General features: G+C 40.2%; 1 protein-coding gene across 1 annotated transcript in view; it reads right to left on the bottom strand.

Annotated features, from left to right (window-relative positions):
• The window catches only part of frem1a (Fras1 related extracellular matrix 1a), a 43,327-nt gene that overhangs the window by 5,645 nt on the left and 18,705 nt on the right, over nt 1-18,977 (bottom strand). The window contains exons 8-33 of the mRNA XM_072375984.1: nt 18,791-18,922; nt 15,633-15,977; nt 15,376-15,518; nt 14,541-14,737; nt 14,370-14,463; nt 14,107-14,274; nt 13,821-14,029; nt 13,245-13,338; nt 12,901-13,153; nt 10,824-11,027; nt 10,529-10,714; nt 10,244-10,440; nt 9,923-10,133; nt 8,847-8,991; nt 8,625-8,766; nt 8,036-8,231; nt 7,281-7,545; nt 3,953-4,370; nt 3,143-3,344; nt 2,914-3,058; nt 2,690-2,819; nt 2,388-2,460; nt 1,856-2,005; nt 1,552-1,760; nt 1,378-1,425; nt 1,109-1,294 (exon numbers count right to left, since the gene is read on the bottom strand). Of these exons, the coding sequence (XP_072232085.1) occupies nt 1,109-1,294; nt 1,378-1,425; nt 1,552-1,760; nt 1,856-2,005; nt 2,388-2,460; nt 2,690-2,819; nt 2,914-3,058; nt 3,143-3,344; nt 3,953-4,370; nt 7,281-7,545; nt 8,036-8,231; nt 8,625-8,766; nt 8,847-8,991; nt 9,923-10,133; nt 10,244-10,440; nt 10,529-10,714; nt 10,824-11,027; nt 12,901-13,153; nt 13,245-13,338; nt 13,821-14,029; nt 14,107-14,274; nt 14,370-14,463; nt 14,541-14,737; nt 15,376-15,518; nt 15,633-15,977; nt 18,791-18,922 (4,742 nt within the window). The remainder of the gene's footprint in view (nt 1-1,108; nt 1,295-1,377; nt 1,426-1,551; nt 1,761-1,855; nt 2,006-2,387; nt 2,461-2,689; nt 2,820-2,913; nt 3,059-3,142; nt 3,345-3,952; nt 4,371-7,280; nt 7,546-8,035; nt 8,232-8,624; nt 8,767-8,846; nt 8,992-9,922; nt 10,134-10,243; nt 10,441-10,528; nt 10,715-10,823; nt 11,028-12,900; nt 13,154-13,244; nt 13,339-13,820; nt 14,030-14,106; nt 14,275-14,369; nt 14,464-14,540; nt 14,738-15,375; nt 15,519-15,632; nt 15,978-18,790; nt 18,923-18,977) is intronic.

Here is an 18,977-nt window from a genome sequence, read left to right as displayed (position 1 = left end):
TACAGTTTTTATCCCTCAATGGAAAGCAGTCATGATAAAAGATTAAAGAAAAAAGGATGACAGGATGAAACCTAACTGACCCAAGCAACTACTGTGGCCGTTTTCATGTTGTCAGGAAACATTGTTAGCGGGCTGACATGTTACTGACCAACAGTTAGCAAAGCAATGGCAAAGCAGTCCTGCCCTTCATGAAGATTTTGGCATGCATGACTAAAAAGCCAGGCTGTTGGATTTACAGGAAACAAACTGACTAAAGAGTTTAAACTGACATACAGTATATATACATTTTTCAAATCCGAGAGGGGTTGTGTGAAACGTTTATGAGCAGTCTTTGGCTCACCTGCAGTAGAAATGCTGCAGTGGAAAGCAGTCAGCATGCTCTCAGTTTGGAAAAGCACCATCAAAAACAACTGTAGGAGCCACATCCGTTTATTTGTTTAATTGTCTGTCACAGGTTATGTCAGGTCGGAACAGGTGGCAGTATAGCGTTTTCTTTATGAGCACGGGTGCAGAAAATCATGGGGTGAAGCTCATGTGGTTTTTACCGCTCACTCAACGCTCACTCACCTGGCTTCATTTGTTTTTCCAGCCATCACAAAGTCACATAATTAGTTATTTTTGCTTCAGTATTATCAGGTTTACGTTGTAAATTTGATTGTTTTGGATCATTAAACTGGAACATCGCCTAAACATGGCAAAAACGTATGGACATTGGTTTGGAAAGAGCGCCTCAAAAACAGTCTCCCACACCCATGCACGAGTGACTACAAGAGGACAGGATAGTTGCTATAACAACTCCAACCTCAAAAATGTCTCAGTGGTTCAAGGGAACCCCATACTGCAGATTTTTACACCAAGTCACCTTTACAGCAGACGGTTATTTATTTTCAGTTAGCACAGTGGCTGACCTTTCATAAATTCTACCTGAATCTCCAAACTAAGAGTGTGCTGACAGTTGTCCACTGCAGGTAAAACACTAACTACTCATGAGCAGTTCCTCAGTTATTTCACACAGCACCAACACAGTTAAAATAGAATGAAAAAACTACAGATCCATTCAAGATCACGGCAACAGAGTAGTCCAAGTAGCACTTATATTCATACTCACATGTCCTTTTGAAAGCCCAGTTTTTTGGGGATTTTGGATCTTTCTTGGATGATCTGACTTTATCTCAGTGAGCACAAGAGATGCCTGTTTCCATGCTCCCCTGTTAACCACACGGATATTTGCTTTTCTCCCCCTTCTGGATGGGGAAGTGTCGTCCTCGACTTGCATCTGCATGATTCCATGATACTGGAAATGAAGAAACAATGAGAATGGAAACTTTTTCAACCCTCAGAAACATCAAGCTGCTATCAGCTGCTGCAGCTACTTACTGTGTAAACCACATCTGTCCCATTGTGAAACACAGATGATGGGGCTATCTGAAAAAGTTCATACAGATTATACAAAGTACTCAAGCTAATGGATCAAAGTTACAACAAACGAACAAAAAAAATGGCAGTGATTTAGCTCAAGATAAACTCAAGTAGTGAGTCTTTGATATTTACAGATTTGGGATTGCCAACAGCTCTGAGTTTCTTTTTTGGGAGATCTGCTCCTGGCCCAGAGATGCTGTCTCCTCGGGTCCAGATGACAGATTCTGTGCCAAGGGGAAGTTTCTCCAGCTTGATGGATCCGTGCTGAGGATATGCGTCTGATCGAATCTCTTTTCCTCCAAGAAGAGGAGCCTGATGCTCCTGGTTTAACCTGCACTGTTCTGAGGTGTTTGCGATTCAACGGTTACAGTCATATGAGGTTTTGGAAGAATCTGCCAAGATTTTGTGGGAAAGAGACATAAGTGCATTATTTTACCTCCTCCTGAGTCTCTGATGGTGAGTTCAGCCTTATTGATGCTGCCAATTATTGTGGCTTCAGGAGAGACCAGCAGAACCTCGAATTTTTCATCAGCCTCCTCGATGCGGTCTTGAATGATCTCAGTTTGCCATCTCCGCTTTGCCACTCCTATACAGACAGTGATAATGCCTTGAGTTGGAAACTGTTAGAGGTTTACTGTTACAGAGATAAATACAGCCACTTTTTAATCTAACATTTTAAATGAATGCAAAATTTAAATTTCCTTTTAAAAAAAAAAGACTAATCCTGAAAAATCCCCAAAACTGAGTAATGTTTATTTTGCAGCACAGTGGAGTATATACCCACCTAAACAGAATTACATGTATAAAGGTTAAAACAATCACTGTTAACTTTCTTTTCATTATACTTTTAACAACTCAGTATTGCCAGTTCATGCAGCTGGAAATGTTTAATGTGAGTCATTATCGTATCAGTGCTTTACTTGCTGATCATCCCTTGTATTTTAAAGTCTTAGCAAATGGGCACGTACCTGGATCAAACTGAATAAGAGAGGAAAGGTTTATGAGAAAATCTTTTCCCACAGTTGCAGTACCCTCTTTTACCTAGACAAAAAAAAAAGAAAAGTTGCAGAAATGTGTCATGTTGGTAAAGTATCAGGTTACTGCATTGGAGCAGTAATGAACGTCAGCTGTGATGAATCTGCCAAACAGCAGTCCAAAATCTCTTTGAAATACTGAGAAGCTTCATTACAACAACTCTGTTCCAACTAAACATACTTAGAAATCCAAAATGTACACGCTCATTTAGTTCTGTAACAAATGGCTTTTTGACCTTGACGGTGATATATGACGACTCCGCTAAGTTCCCCTTTCGAATGATGTCCAGTGAGATTGTTCCCTGCTCCTCACATGCAGAGGACTCAGGCTGAGAGAGCTCAACACTGGACCACCTGAATTCAAGTCTGCAAAGACAAGGTGGAAGCACAGAGAAGGATAAACGGTTGATTCAAAATGAAAAAATGAAAAAAAACAAACACAGTGCATGTTGTTTCTTACATGTGAGAAGGCCCCATGTTGCCCAGAGGACCAGACACTCTGAACTCGAGGCTGTCTGAGAGAGACTCCCTATCCAGATTGATGATATATACAATAGTTCTTTTGTTGAGCTCCATTTGAGAAAAGCGCTGTGACACGAAACTGCCTGCAGACAGCAAAGAGAGGGACTGGGTTTTTTTTTCATCCCAAATTCAGCTTCAGTATATATGGAAAGAAAATTCTTCCTGACCTGTGGCAATGTTTTCTAGGTAGCCGAAATAGGGAGGACGAACGACACAAAATATAAGCTCCTCCTCTCTGCTGTCACTGTCTTGAGCCTTCAGCTCCCGAGATGACAGGAAGATCCCATACCGCCCGTCTGCTAAAAGCTCTGCTTTCCACAGTGGAAGCAGCTTCACGACTTCAGGAGAGGATTTATCCAAAGGCTTGATCTGAAATTAGACCCAGCTTTATAAAGCAGGACTTAGTTCAAATGAAAAATACATGAAAAACAAAAGGTTTTAACATGGCCTGTGAACAAATGGGATAAGAGAAGCATTTCCTCACTAGAGGTGCATCAGTTTTCCCCCAAAAAAAATTTATTCACAAAGCTTAATTTGAGCAAAGTGTGTTGCTGATACTGATGAGCCCATACATTATCACCACTCACAGATGAAGGGAATAACTATGTGCAGATGCTGGGCAGTAAGTGAACAGACAGTCCAATTTAATTTCAAATGCTTTCTAGCTCTATTTAGTATACAATATTTTCCTCTTCAGAATTACCTGCTTGTTTCTATTATTTGGCAAAAGTTACACAAATTCAATGTGCATGAATATCAGTGAAAGCCACTGTGAACATTGTTCACTATTCCAAAAGTAAAAGGCAGCAAAGGAATGCATTGCACCTGAGTATCCTCTCTTCCCATTTGTTCATTTAACTAAGATTGATATATTTGAGTCATGCATTGTGAACTATCAATATAATTTGCAGGTTCCCAGGGCAATAGACATAACCTTGTAACATTTTAAAACATAACATACACTCTTTATCACCCACCTGAACAGTGAAGAACACAGGCTCCGTATGTAACTTTCCATCTAGCAGGAAGCCTTGATTAGTGGTATCAGAAGCAGTGAAGGTGAATCGGTCAATCTGTGACGACCCTCCATCATGTTTATATGTCACCTCCAACTCCGTTATGTCTCTCTGGGTGAAGTTTGAGCCAGAAACCAGTACATTACCAGCTACAGCCAGTTTGCCATACTGCGGAGGCTGTCGGAGCACAAAGGTCAGGGCACTAGGTGGCGTATCGGGGTCGGACATGGACAGGCAGTCAGGACCCAGGATCATGGCAGAGCCTTGAGGGATTGTAACGCCTTTGTTGGAGGTCAGAGTGGGCAGGACGCGATCCACCATTTCCACATGAATTTCAAAGCTTCCATTCCGGGTAGTTTTACCATTACTCACAACAAACCTGTCAAAACATGCAGCAGACTGGGTGTTAGGCTAAGGCTTCTGGCTTAATGACGTCAATGTCCACACTAGATTAGAAACCATGAGTCTAACTATTGTTTATTATTATCCCCTGAAAATGAGTTCCTACTTTCTCAAAAAAAATTAAAACATTTTTTGGTTAAATTTTACACACCCCCTTAAGAAATAAATGTACTTTAACAAACTCCTCCTCAACACTTAATCAGACAGACATTAGATTTGGTCAGTGAGATCTTACCAACTTTGTGATTTTCGTTTTTGAAGTTTTTTTTCAAGTATGTTGAACCCAAGTTTCAATTTATGTAATGATCCAGAAAATTGGTGTAACTCATACATTCAAGATTCCTCAATGTCTGTGGTAAATCTCCCAACTGAGGCACTCCCCGACATGGCTAGAGGTGCAACAGTCAGCTATTGCTGCTTTCCGCTTTAACTCAAATTATCTTTGATGAAAGCTGTGGAAGGGCTGAATTTAGAAACTAAATGGTTGCTGCACAGTCAGCACAAAGGGAACAAACATCTCTTTTTGACACTGAGACTGAGATTTTGACACTTAGATTGAACTTTACTGTTCATAAACTGAACTCCTAATATATGACAAAGCTGTTTGCAATTCTAATACTACAAGATGGCTGAGCCCCAGCCAGAGAGTCTTGATACACAGAAGTGTCTTTAGAACCTGCTTTGTATTTAGACGGCTTCTGCCCTGTTGATCTCTCTGATCTAACAACAGCAATAGTCTCTTCTAAACCATCAACTTGTATGTTAGACCCAATCCCAACCAGACTGTTCAAGGATGTTTTCCCCTTAATTGACACTTCCATATTGGATTTGATCAATCGGTCTTTGTTGACAGGATATGTACCTCAGACTTTTAAGGTTGCTGTAATTAAAGCTTTACTTAAAAAACCTACTCTTGATTCAGAAGTGTTGGCTAATTATCGACCTATATCCAATCTCCCTTTTTTGTCTAAAGTGCTTGAAAGATTTGTCAGAAAAATTTCAATCAGAATTCAGAGTGCATCATTGCACAGAAACAGCACTGGTGAAAGTTACCAATGATCTCCTCTTAGCCTCTGATAGCGGACTTGTTTCTGTGCTTGTCCTGTTGGATCTCAGTGCTGCATTTGATACGATCGATCACAGCATTCTGTTACAGAGACTTGAACATGTTATTGGGATTAAAGGAACTGCTTTAGGCTGGTTTAAGTCATATTTATCTGATAGATTCCAGTTTGTTCTTGTAAATGAAGAATCTTCCTCACACACCAGAGTAAGTCATGGAGTTCCTCAGGGTTCTGTGCTTGGAACGATTATTTTTACTTTATACATGCTTCCATTAGGTAACATTATTAGACAGCATGGCATAAATTTCCATTGCTATGCTGATGATACTCAGCTGTACTTATCTATGAAACCAGATGAAACCAACAGGTTGGTCAGACTACAAGCCTGTCTTAAAGACATAAAGACCTGGATGACTCAGAACTGTCTGCTTTTAAATTCAGACAAAACTGAAGTTGTTCTCTTTGGACTCGAGTGCTTCAGGGAGAAATTGTCTAGTTATATAGTTACTCTCTATGATATTTCCTTGGTTTTTAGTACTACGGTGAGGAACCTTGGAGTTATTTTTGACCAGAATTTATCATTTTACGTACATATAAAACTGTTTTTTGGACTGCCTTCTTTCACCTTCGTAATATTGCCAAAATCAGGAACATCTTGTCTCAGGGTGATGCAGAGAAACTAGTCCATGCATTTGTTACTTCAGGATTGGACTACTGTAATTCTTTATTATTGGGCTGTCCCACATATTCTCTGAAAAGCCTCCAGCTGATCCAAAATGCTGCAGCCAGAGTTCTGATGAGAACTAACAGGAGAGATCATGTTTCTCCAGTTTTAGCTCCTCTTCTTTGGCTCCCTGTTAAATTCAGAATAGAATTTAAGATTCTTCTCCTCACATATAAAGCTCTTAATGACTAAGCTCCATCATATCTTAAAGATCTCATTGTAAGATATTTTCCTAACAGAGCACTTCACTCCCAAACTGCAGGTTTACTTGTTGTTCCCAGAGTTTCTAAAAGTAGAATGGGAGGCAGAGCCTTCAGTTATCAGGCCCCTCTTTTGTGGAATAAGCTGCCAGTAAATGTCTGGGAAGCAGAAACCCCTTCTAATTTTAAGATTAGGCTTAAAATTTTCCTCTTTGATAAAGCTTATAGTTAGGGATGGCTCAGGTGATCCTGAAACATCCCATAGTTAAGCTACTATAGGCTGGGGAGCCTCTTATGTCACACCTTTCCTCACTTTGCTCTCTTTCCCCCCCTTTTATTTCCTCAAATGACATTATGTACATGTGACATTATTGTGGTTATTAACTTGTGCTTCCCTGTCTCAACAGGGATGTTATGGTGTTAACAATGGTGTTATGGTGTTTGTTGTTCTCTCTTTTCTTTCCACTCAAACCCCAGCTGGTCGAGGCGGATGGCCACCCTTCCTGAGTCTGGTTCTGCCAGAGGTTTCTTCCTGTTAAAAGGGAGTCGTTCCTTTCCACAGTCCCTCAGGCTCAGGACGGGAGATTGGACTGAAGACAAGTTTCGGTGCAATCTGTTGGTTTCCTTAGCTAGGATATTTTTTTGAACTGGCTCTGCATGTATGGATTTGACTGGTTTTGGATTTAATTATTTAGATTATAATTACTATGAATTGGACTCTAATTGGCTTGAATTGGACTATATCATTGAAGTGTATTGAGATGACATTTGTTGTGATTTTCCGCTATATAAATAAACTGAATTGAATTGAATTCTCAACTTACCCAGCTGAATCAGAAGTAATGACATTTACACATAAGTAAAAAGTAAATCTGTCCCAGATAGGTTTTTGTACTCACTGAAAAGTCTCTGTTGCTGTACTGGCACGGTTGTCATGAACGTAAGCTACAAGGTTCCCTGCGATGTCCATCTGGCTGAAGGTGGAGATGACCAGTCCAGGATGCTTGATGTACTCTATGTGTCCGGGAGCAGGAGGCTTGGTGATGACATACAGAAGCTCCTCTGGCTTGTCTGAACCATCTGTGGCCAGCAGCACATCTGTGGTGAGAACCACGCGATCACCGCGGCTTACAGTCACTGGCTTCATAAAGATGGCAATGTTTCCTGAAAAACACAAGCAAATAAAGTTTACACTAAGATTGGAAATGCATCAGCACACAACAGTGTGCCTAAATATTATAACCAATCCAGCCTAACATGCTGGCGGTCCTTCACATGCCACCAAAAAGGCATAAACTCTAAGACGTATCCTGCAGAGCTTGACAGCAAAATCCTTGCGGTGGATCTCTACAGTAAATCCTAAGACTTAAATCAACCAAAATCTGTTGAACAGAATTTAAACCTGGGTTCCACGTCATTATCCAACACTAATATCACCTGGTCATGGTTTGTCCAACCACTGGGGTACTGCCAGCAGGTACTCAACACTGCTGACCAAAAGCATTTCACAATTCTTTCCCTTGCAGAGATGCTCCAATGCAGTCATGAAATAAAAATGTTGATCATGCGACCAGGCAGTCATGAGAAATATCACAAGAAGGCGATTTCATCCAAATCTATATCTAATGAAAAACTCAAGGCTAAATGCCAGTACCTTTTTCTAGATCTTTGACAGAGATCTCGAAGTGTTGCTTGGGTGATTGATTCCTTCCGTCTTGCAAGTGGAAGACAAAGAAGTCCTGTGTTTTAGCAGCATGGAGGCCTGTGTGTACATAACGCAGCAGGTTCATGTCCACGGTTACCTGGGTACAGTTCCTCCATGCTGTCAGTGTCACCCACTTCTGGCCTTCCTGAGAGGTTTAGGAGCACAGTTAGAAGCTTAGCACTTAATAATAATATGGTTTAAAATTGCTTTTTATTTGAGGAACTGTTTTGTGACTCACATCAGTTTTAGATTTATTCATTGAGCTAAACTGTTTAGTTCTTTGTTCCATTAATAAAAATCATTGTGACAAAAGGCATTATACCTGGCCTTGATGTTTTTTTAATAGTTGTGTCTTAAGTGTTTATATACCTGGGAGAAGGGGCCTCAGCTGATACCAATAATTTGTAAACTGTCTCTATATTACATGTATCTGCTTTTTTTTCTTCTTTTTTTCTTTATTTTTAAATCAGTAAAATGAACACGGAACATAACAACAAAGAACTGTTCTGTGTGCCTCTTGAAAACGTTGTGCATCAACCTTAAGCTGAAGAAGTCCTTGGGTTGGAACACTCTCAAATATGAACATGAGCTCAGATGAAGGGGTATCTTTGTCCTGTGCAAACAGCGTAACGCTGGATATAATCTTGGCTTCTCCTGGGTCCACCTCCAGTCCATTGTTCCTTAAGGACACCAGAAGGACACAGTCAGTCACATGGTGGCTTATGGTAAACATGAGCTCTGCAGAAGATGTTAGTCTAACCTGATTATACGGGGCTCTTCGTCATTCACTGGCAGCACTTTAACCATCACCTGTCTATGAAGCTGGTGTCTGCCATCAGTCAGCTGGATGGTAAAACTATCCTCTATATTTTCAGAGCCATCATGCATGTACATCAGAGCCATACCTGTAACACAATGGTGATACACAAATTTAGTCACGATCATACAGTAGTTTGAGTTTAAAAGGAATTGCATGACCATAAGTTTACAAGAGAGGAATCAGACTGTCAGATACTATAAATCCCCAGCTTGATCAAGGTTTTTTTTGTGAAAAATGTAATTTAATTGTGAAATCACATTAGGTACAAGGTTTTGTGTAAAGCAAGAGATTGGATGAAATCTGCCCTGTTTAGCATAAAGAATTGAACTTGCCTGGTTCTGTTCAGGCATCAAAAATATGACTACTTTCACCTATAAAAGCTGACATAAGAAATTCAGAAATATAGTTTCTATCTTTCTTTCTAAGGGAGTTTTCTGGCCAAAGTATAGCCAACAATCAGGCCAATGTATAGTTTGGGTCTTGAGTCTGGGGCTACCATCATACTTACATGCAGCATATTCCACAGGTTGAAAATGCTATATGTGCTATTCCGACATACTTCAGTACATGGGATGTTCACTAAGAAATAGCTGAAACATATTGGTTTAAATGTTTTAAGTGTTTGTATATTGATGAAAGACGAGAGGCTTAACACCTCTTAATCTTTAACGATGGATAAAGGATTTATTTCTGAACCCATATCACAGCAAGGGCTGGGTCATATCAGAACTGTTTTTTAAGACTGACCTTCTAAGAAAGAGAATGTCTTAGACATTCTTTCCAGGAACACATTGTTAACGATGACTTTTCAAATGAAATTTTAAAAGGCCTTGAGGAAGCCTGGGGAACTATTGCATGAGATCACTTTAAAACATTACAATCTGGCTGCTTAGAAGCAAAATACAAAGATATGAGGGGTGGGCCTGTGTCTTTTGCACATCATTGTATATACTTAACAGACTTTATGCGTAAAATAAATTCTTAACATTACATTCATTTAACGGTGTAAAAAGTACCATCAGTAAGATCTGCCATAGTGAAGTCGACCACTGCAGACTGAAGTTTGGCTTCTCGTCTCTTGGTGATTGGTCTGCTGTCACTGTGGTCGATTATGCGGCCATGCTGAGGAGGTTTGACCACAGTGAAAAGCAGGTCATCCTTGGGGACATCCATATCCATTGCATTCAACACTGAGGAATCCAACTGCTTCATTTCTCCTTCTCGTACCTCATCACAGAGGGAAGTCAGTCAATTTATGGATACATTCTGTGAACAAAGTCTGAGGGGAATGTCTCATTGTTATTACGATTTTAGAAACTGAGATTAGAAGAATTTACTGTGATGTTGTGAGTCACAAATTCTGGGATTTCATCGTTTGTGGGGTTAATGATGATGTAGAAGGGGACATGGGGAGAGCTGTGCTTGCCATCAGATACACAGAGCATGAACTGGTCAGCTGTGGGTTCCATCCTCTGGTGTCTGGACTGTACATAGTTAACATGACCATCGATGATGTCTTTGTATGAAAAATAAGCTGGGGAAGAGAAGGAAAGGCCAAAGACATGAAACTACTTTTTGGCTTTTTGGTGTCTTGAGATAATACTGTATATTATCGTGCTCACCAATGCTTATGCCTGTGTTACTTTTCTCAAAGCCAGGACTCGGAAGGATGTTTTCTATGTAGCCAAACTGGGGAGGAGAAATTAGGCTGACCACCAGCTGATCTACATCCGTGTCCATGTCAGAGGCCTTTAAATGAGATGCAGTTATTGAGGCAGACCCACCTTCATCCACCATGAAGATGTCACCTATAATCAAGAAAGGACAAATCAGCAAAACATTACGCTTACAACATATCTATTTTACACATCGGCTATAATTCCTCATCTTTATTCCCTGTTTTGGTCTTTAGCTGACCTGTGGTTAGTAAAGGTGGTTGGCTGTTGACAGGAAACACAGTGATCTGGAGGTCATATACGGGCAGACTGTGCCGTAGCAGAGTGGTGCCTATGCTCTTGATGGGGTTCCCTCCACTGCAGCACAAAGCAGAAGTCTCTGTCCCTCCATCAGAAATGACAAAGGTGATGGTGTCATGGCGAGGTGTTAGACCAATCTCCAGTCCTAAAAGCACAATAAAGAAAGAAGTATCTAAGAGTCCTCTCCTCCTGTATTGTATTGTAATACAATATATAGAAAAATATTAATACATTTCAACAGGATATCTCTAGTACATATATGGCTGAACTCAACTGCGAGAACAGCTTGAAGATTTGACGTTTGAGCCTTTTTTGTCTCCATCACAGCTGGCCGTTTCATTGCTTTATCTGTATGTAACCGAAATAATCGGTTAATTAATTAACTTGTTGAGAGAAAATAAAATAATTGCTTATTTGCTAAATTTCCTGTTTTTTATGATTGTAAATTCAACATATCTGAATTTTTTTTTCATATATTGCAAGTAATTACAACTTATTCACAATGGTAACGGGGTGTAATTAGAGGCTGAATTTGGAGGTGAATACCTAGTTTCCTTTTTTTGCTTTTATTCCGCTCTGTGTCTTCTCCGAGTAACATTGAGGTGGCTAGCCGTGACAGTGTTGGAGAAAACAGACCTCACGACAATAAAAATTACATATTGCTTGCATCTTCAGTTCATGGTTTCATTGTTAACTCATATAGAAAAACCAGACATAATAGGGTCCAGTCCAAAGTTTAAATTCAGCAAAGATGTCTGGCCTTAAAACTCCAACCAAAATCCCCAAACTTCATTAGAAATGACAGGAAATCAGCTAACATGGCGGAAAATAAAGTACAGAAAAAAAGATTGACTATACAGTACAAAGACAGTCTAGTTGAAAAATAAAAGAGACAAGGCAGCATAAATACAGGGAATGAGTGAATTAACTAAACACAGGTGAGAAGAAAACACACGAAGAAGAAAAGCTGTCATAAGTGAATGGAAATAAATGACTTTCAAATACAACAGATGATCAAGGAAAAAGTCAAAACCATCACAGATACCTGAGGTTAATTTCTACGTGTTAATTACCTAACACACCAAAGACATAGCAATTAGAAAACCAATTAACAGCTACAAATATCAAGCACAATTATAATTTTCAATATAATCTAAAACAATTCAGGTCTTAAAACTGGAATAAGAGTCCCTCTACAAGACTAGGGCAACAAGATGAATGACGAAGCAATGGATATTATTTATGTCATACTTCATTAGTTATTTAGTAACTTGCTGTAAACTTGAGGTTTTTGTTGCTTTGAGTTGTTGCTTCATTTCTAATTTAAATCTTATGACTGTGTACTCAGTATACAGCAGCAGTCAGGACGGGAATAGTCTAGATTAGCATGAAGACGAGGCAGGGGGAAACAGTTAGCTTAGCTCTGTCAAAAGGTAAATGTTGAAGTCTTCTAAAGTTCAATAACTGACACTACACTGTGGTGTTTAACCCACAAACCAATAGAAATGTTTTCAGACTTTTTGGTAATCTGTGGTATTAGAGACAGTTTTGCATTAGTATTGCTTCTTCATAAAGAGTTTTACAGGGTCTTGTTACAGTGCCAGGTTTAGTCCCACTGTGATTTTAGGAGAAGTTCTGTGAAATACCTCTAAAGAAGTGTCATGAGTTTTTGCAGATACTAGAGCTAGGCTATTTGTTTTCCTTGCTGATTTTACTAGGTTAAGCAAAACACATCTTGAATTTGGGTATGCACTTAACATAGTTGTAGTTTCTTGTATGCAGGGACTCAACCACCATATCATTTCCCCACTTACATTCTTATATGTAATACTTTGGAACAAACCCAATTCATACCAGTTGGGCAGCTCTTTGCTACAGCAGTCCATGGGGCAAATAGCCTCCGATCAAAAGCATTTCCTCTTTCAAAGACTTGAAATGAAAATGCTCAGTTGAACTAATAAACTTGACTACCTAACCCTTATGAATGCACTGAACTTAGTCCACTATCTGGTCTTTACCTGTGTGTCTGTAGGAGATGATCCCTGCAGTAATGTCTGCTTGGATGAAGCGATCAACCACAACACCATCTCGCAGCACCACACCATGATAAGGCTGCCGGGCAATTAAGAACGCCAGGCTGCTGTTGTCATTGTCGGCATCAGTTGCATAGATATACTCTGCTGTGATGACTATTTCTTGTCCCTCTGCACACATGAGAACTGGTTTCAAACCAGCAACCATCACAGGGACCTCATCATTGATGGGTGTTACCTGTAAATAACAAAAGTGAAGGACTACAAGAGTAAAGCGAGTGTATGTACATGCTCTTTCTCTTTTTATCTGTTATTTCCCCAGCATTTACCTTCACTAGCAGAGTAAAACTGACTGAATTGGTGCCATCAGTTGCAATGAATTCAGTGATGTCCTCTGTAGTTTCTGAACTATCATGATTGTACCTGCGTGAACAAGAAAGCAAAACAAAGATCCAAGCTGTACCATCAAGACATTGTTTTACTTGGATACTGAAAGTATCACCTTAAAAGTATTTTAATTAAGAATAATTTAATCTAAGCTAAGCTAACTGTGGGGAAATCTCAGGTTTGATATCCTGGAACTTAACTTTTATTTTAAATCAGTCATTTTCTAAACCCAACCATCTATTTTTAGAGCTTAATCCTAACCAGGGAACTACAACACACGATGATCAAGTCTGATCAAGTACTTGTGATGCTGAAACCCACCTCACAATGACTGCAATCATGAAAACATGTCAAGACATCTTTACTACCTGATAGAGTTGCTTAATTGTGTTGGATTTATAAGGTTATATAGTCAAACTACTATCTAGGAGGTTAAAAAAAAACAATTCATAACAAATGTTTCAACAAAAACTGTTAACATTAAGATCTGACAGTTAAACTCGGGTAGAATATCCTACCTAACTTTAAGGCTTCTCAAGTCTTGCAGAGTGAAGGCCTGGCCTGGTTTAAGTGGAAGGCCACCAAGCTGCAGAGCCCCATGCTCTGGTTCCCTCTGAAGCACCACTTGCAAGGCTTCTTCTGCAGAGTCCACATCTGACAGCAGCATGTGTTCGGGGCCCAGCCAGCTCTCCCCTCCCTCATCAACTGTCAGAGGGTTGGTGATGATCTGAAACAAAATGTCTGCACATATTTTCTATATGTCCACAGACAATAAATGAGAAAGGAATGAGACAAGCTTTCCACCTGTGGGGGCTGGTTGTCCACTGGCATCACGGTGATGTTAAAGCAGACCCCAGGGACTGTTTTGCCCAAGTGGTTGGTTACAGAAAGAACAAACTGGATATACTGAGGGTAAGGGCCAATATCCATGATTGGGGGCATGTAGGCTACTTTCATGAAGTTCACTGCATGCTAGAAACAGTATGACAGAAAAAAAAAAGTTTTGAGTGAACCAGACAGCTTGTGTACTTTCTATACTCCTAACAAGGAAGAAGAACAGGAGTTACCTGTGTGAAGAGTCTCAGCACTGGTGCATTGGAGTCTTTGGTGAATTTGGGTATGCTATCAACCAGGAATAACCTCCCTGCATCCAGACTGCTGCTTATTAAGACAACCGCCCAAACTTCAGACAGAATCATTTCCAACAATGTATTTTCTAAAGATGAATATATACTAACCTGTGAGGACCAGTGTAAAAAGGTGGAGTGGTAACTGTGTATGTCAGTTCACTGTCAGGTGACTCCTGGTCTACAAAGTGAAGCTGCTGTCGTGTAATATGGGCCACCTCAGTTTCTTTGATCACCACACAGCGACTAGAGCCAGGAACCTGTTTTGGTGGTTGATCTGGAACAGGTTCTATGTGCACCATCACCACCTGAATGTATCGATACAGATAACTGATAGCCTGTGTGATTACAGTGTATAGTACATGTACATTATAAATACAGTTTCTGCATGTCACAGAGGGCTGGATTCAAAGCCATGAACTATGCCAAGTCAAAGAACGTAGACTTTGACTTTCCAAGGATTGTTTCAATAGTTCTACTTAACATGTCAGCAACATTGTTCTATGGGTTGTTCAACATTTTAATACAGCCCAAAAGGCCAAATAACAAATTACTTCTCAGAATTCTCCTGACTTTATTCACATTAGCAGCAGATCAAAACATTTTGGGGAGTTTAAAGGAAAATATTTCCATATTCATCTAAAGTACCTAAATAGAAAGCAAATTTTGGTTCTTGAATAGATTAAGTCAGCATGCCCTCTCTTAAAGCAGATTAACATGACCTGGATGATCTTCACAGATAGATGTTAGTATGCTGACATACTAAAAGCAAAGAAACTGCGCGAGCTGCTTGCTGGACTGTAGATACTAAAGACTTATTCAGATGGAATCGGTGTTTTAGAGGAAATTCATAATAATGCACTCTAGTCTGGAACAGACACAGTGACTCTCTCCTCAGTTAATTTACCAAACAGCAATGTCATTAAGATTTGTTACTGTTACCCACCTGAGGCTCCGACAGATTTGGAGGGTCATGGAAATCCGACAGCACCACCTCAAAGGAATCATCAAACACCTCGTTTCCAAGGTGTCTATAGTAAACTATGGACTGAGAAAGGTCTCTCTGGAGAAAATGGGTGACTGGGTAACCTGAATTAAAACCATAACAAACATAACATAATGTGATTATAGCATCAACAAATGCACAAAAACAGACAGACAAGTGAAAGAAAAGAGGAAGAAGAATTAGCCCACTCCCCTGACCTGTCAGCCCTGGTCCTGGGATTTTCCTAACCTCCCCTGCCTGCGGGAAGCGGGTGATGTTAAAGAGGATGTAGTCATCATTGGAGTCCATGTCTGAGGCCTGGAGGGTGGAGCCTCTCAGCAGAGCCGTCTGACCCTCAGAGACCTCCAACAGCATGTTAGTTATAAGTAAAGGAGGACTGTCATCTTTGGGGAGGATCTTGATGGGGAACTTGTGTCGGATCTGATGGTGGCCATCGGTAATGCGGAAAATGATGAAGTCCTTTGTGGAGTCACTGTCATCGTGGTGATAATGGACCACGCCGGCTTTTATGTCATTGACAGTGAATATGAAGCCCTTTCCACCTGGAGTTTACATCAACAATAGGATAAAAATAAATGTCATATCATATATAACAGCACAGGTCTCTAAATTAAGATTTTACACCCTATGTCACCTAAGGGTATCTATTTGATAGAGAGAACAAACTACATGGTACTAATCTGCTTTGCCAATCTTGTGGATAAGGATGAAACCCTTGGTTTATATCTAATATTATGGAAATCCTCAATGTCGTCAAACGATAAATCTGAAGTCATATCATTTTGTTTGTTTTTTACTATTGAAAAATGTTAGAATAAATTAACTAATACTATAGGGGGCGATGCAGTTTACCAGTTCTGAGTATAACACATCTTTCCATTTTCTGTATCCCAGCTGTCTTTGGTCGTTTGCCCTAACAGATCAGTCCATCACATGAGTTGCGCAGCAACAGGCGATCATGTATACTCACACTTATAACAAGGAACAATTTGGACATGGACAACAGGTGAGATTTAAAAAAAAAATAATTGGCGATCATGTAAAGAATTCAACAGCAACATCAAACAAAAACTACAAAGACGGCTTTCATGAAACTTGGTGGAGAAAGGCTCATTTATGCTCAACATTAAATACGCAGATGCATGCAGACGGAGCCTTCTGTCCGTCCGTCTCTCCTTTTTTGTGTGTATTTTGGTACGTTTTCAAACACCTTGCAGATTTGTACCCAAACTCAGCAAACGGAGCAGTACCACTACAAATTGTGGGGGCAGTGTTGCGTGGTATAGCTCCCGTGTATCGAGCTAAAAGAACAAACAAGAAGACAAAAACCACAAATGGCGGAACTTCGGTCACATTCCGCGATGTATTTTATGTCTCCTTCTGTTAAGGTGCATTATCATGATCTCCTCCACTGTCGCCATGTATGTTATTGTCTGAAACTGACGTCGGAACTCTGAACTCTGCACTGCCCTCTGGTGGATGCACTGCCTAACAACCACGCCAAATTAAAGCACGCATGGGAGATGTGGGTTTGACAAAGTTTGAAACGGATTTACCTACAGTGCATACGGAAAGTATTTAGTGCTCTACTTTTACCACAATATCCTATGTTACAGCCTTATTCCCCCATAGATTAAATTAATCTTTTACCTCAAAACTCTACACACAATACCCCATAATGATAAAGTGAAAAAAGTTTGTTTGAAACTTTTGCAAATTTATTACAAATAAAACATTTACATTAGTAGGCTATTCAGAGTGTTTGCTCAATAATTTGTTGAAGCACCCTTGGCAGCAATTACAGCCTCCACTCCAAGTATGATGCTACAAGCTTGGCACCTATTTTCAGATCTCTCCAGATATGTTCAATCAGGTTCAACTCTGGGCTCTGGCTGAGCCACACAAGGACATTCACAGAGTAGTCCTGAAGCCACTGCTTTGTTATCTTGGCTATGTGCTTTGGGTCGTGGTCCTGTTGGAAGATAAACATTGGCACTGGTCAGAGGTCCAGAGCACTTTGAAGTAGGTTATCATCAAGGATGTCTCTGTAGATTGCTGCATTCATCTTTCCCTCGACCCTGACTAGTCTCCCAGTTCCTGCTAATGAAAAACATCTCCACAGCATGATGCTGCCACCACCATGCTTCACTGTAGGAATGGTATTAGCCAGGTGATGACCAATGACTGGTTTGCTCCAGACAACAGTTCACATGCAGGCCAAAGAGTTAAATCTTTGTTTCATCAGACCAGAGAATTTTATTTCTCATGATCTGAAAGTCTTTCAGGTGCCTTTTGCTCATTGAGATGTTCAATGCTGCAGCACTTTTTCTGTAGCCTTCCCCAGATCTGTGAATCGATACAATCCTGTCTCAGAGGTCTACTGACAATTCCTTTAACTTCATGTCTTGGTTTGTGCTCTGACGTGCAACTATGGGACCTTTTATGGAAAAGTGTTTGCTTTTCTAAATGATGACCAATCAACTGAATTTACACAAGTGAAATGCAATCAGGTTGTAGAAACTTCTGAAGGATGATCTGTGGAAATAGAATGCACCTGAGCTCACTTGAGGGTCATGGCAAACGCTGTGAATGCTAATGTAAATGTTTTATTTTTGTTTTTTAGTTTGAATGAATTTGCAAAACTTTCAAACAAACTTTTTTTTAACTCATTATGGGGTATTATGTGTAGAATATTGAGGTAAAATATTAATTTAATCTATTTAAGGCTGTAACATAGGATATTGTGGAAAAAGTGGAGCACTGTGAATACTTTCCAGATGCACTGTATTTGCGTACCTAATGGGAGTATAAGCAAGCCTTTAAATCGTGCAGTTATGCCATAAACCATCAGGCAGCAACTTGCATGGGGCAGTGATGTTTAGGAATTAGGGAAGGAGTTAGGAGTTAGGAAATCATTACACTTGGAAGGCTGCACGGTGGTGTGGTGGTTAGCACTGTTGCCTCACAGCAAGAGGGTCCTGGTTTGAAAGCCGGTTGGGACTTTTCTGTGTGGAGTCTGCATGTTCTCCCGTGTATGCGTGGGTTCTCTCCGGGTTCTCCGGCTTCCTCTCACCACCCAAAAACATGCATGTTAGGTTAATTGGTGACTCTGAATTGCTCGTAGGAGTGAGTGTGAGCTGCATGGTTTGTCTCTGTGTAGCTCAACGATGGGCTGGCAACCTGTCCAGGGTGTACCCTGCCACTTGCCCAATGACAGCTGGGACAAGCTCCAGTCCCCTAGTGTTTTAGATAAAGAAAATGGATGGATGGATGGATTTGTGCATTTTCAGATTGAATGACGGATCTTGACAGAAGTAGGGAAATGTGATGCTTTCTGTTGTTGTTGTGCCTGTACCTCTTACAGTTAGCCGCCCATGCAGCAGGCCATCAATAGTGATGATACGAACTGCATTCAGGTTGTCATTATCCACAATTTGAAGCTGGTTCCATGTTACTGGACGAGACTGACCTTCTAACAGGCTAAGACCTGCAAAACAGAATGTTATTAAGAAATAAATACACATGTAAAAAGCTATGTGAAT

Source organism: Leuresthes tenuis, unplaced genomic scaffold, assembly GCF_036924035.1.
Source record: "Leuresthes tenuis unplaced genomic scaffold, fLeuTen1.0.hap1 SCAF_22, whole genome shotgun sequence".
Taxonomy (NCBI): Eukaryota; Metazoa; Chordata; class Actinopteri; order Atheriniformes; family Atherinopsidae; genus Leuresthes; species Leuresthes tenuis.
The sequence above is the reverse complement of the archived record's forward strand: the minus strand, read 5'-3'. Positions and strand labels throughout refer to the sequence as shown.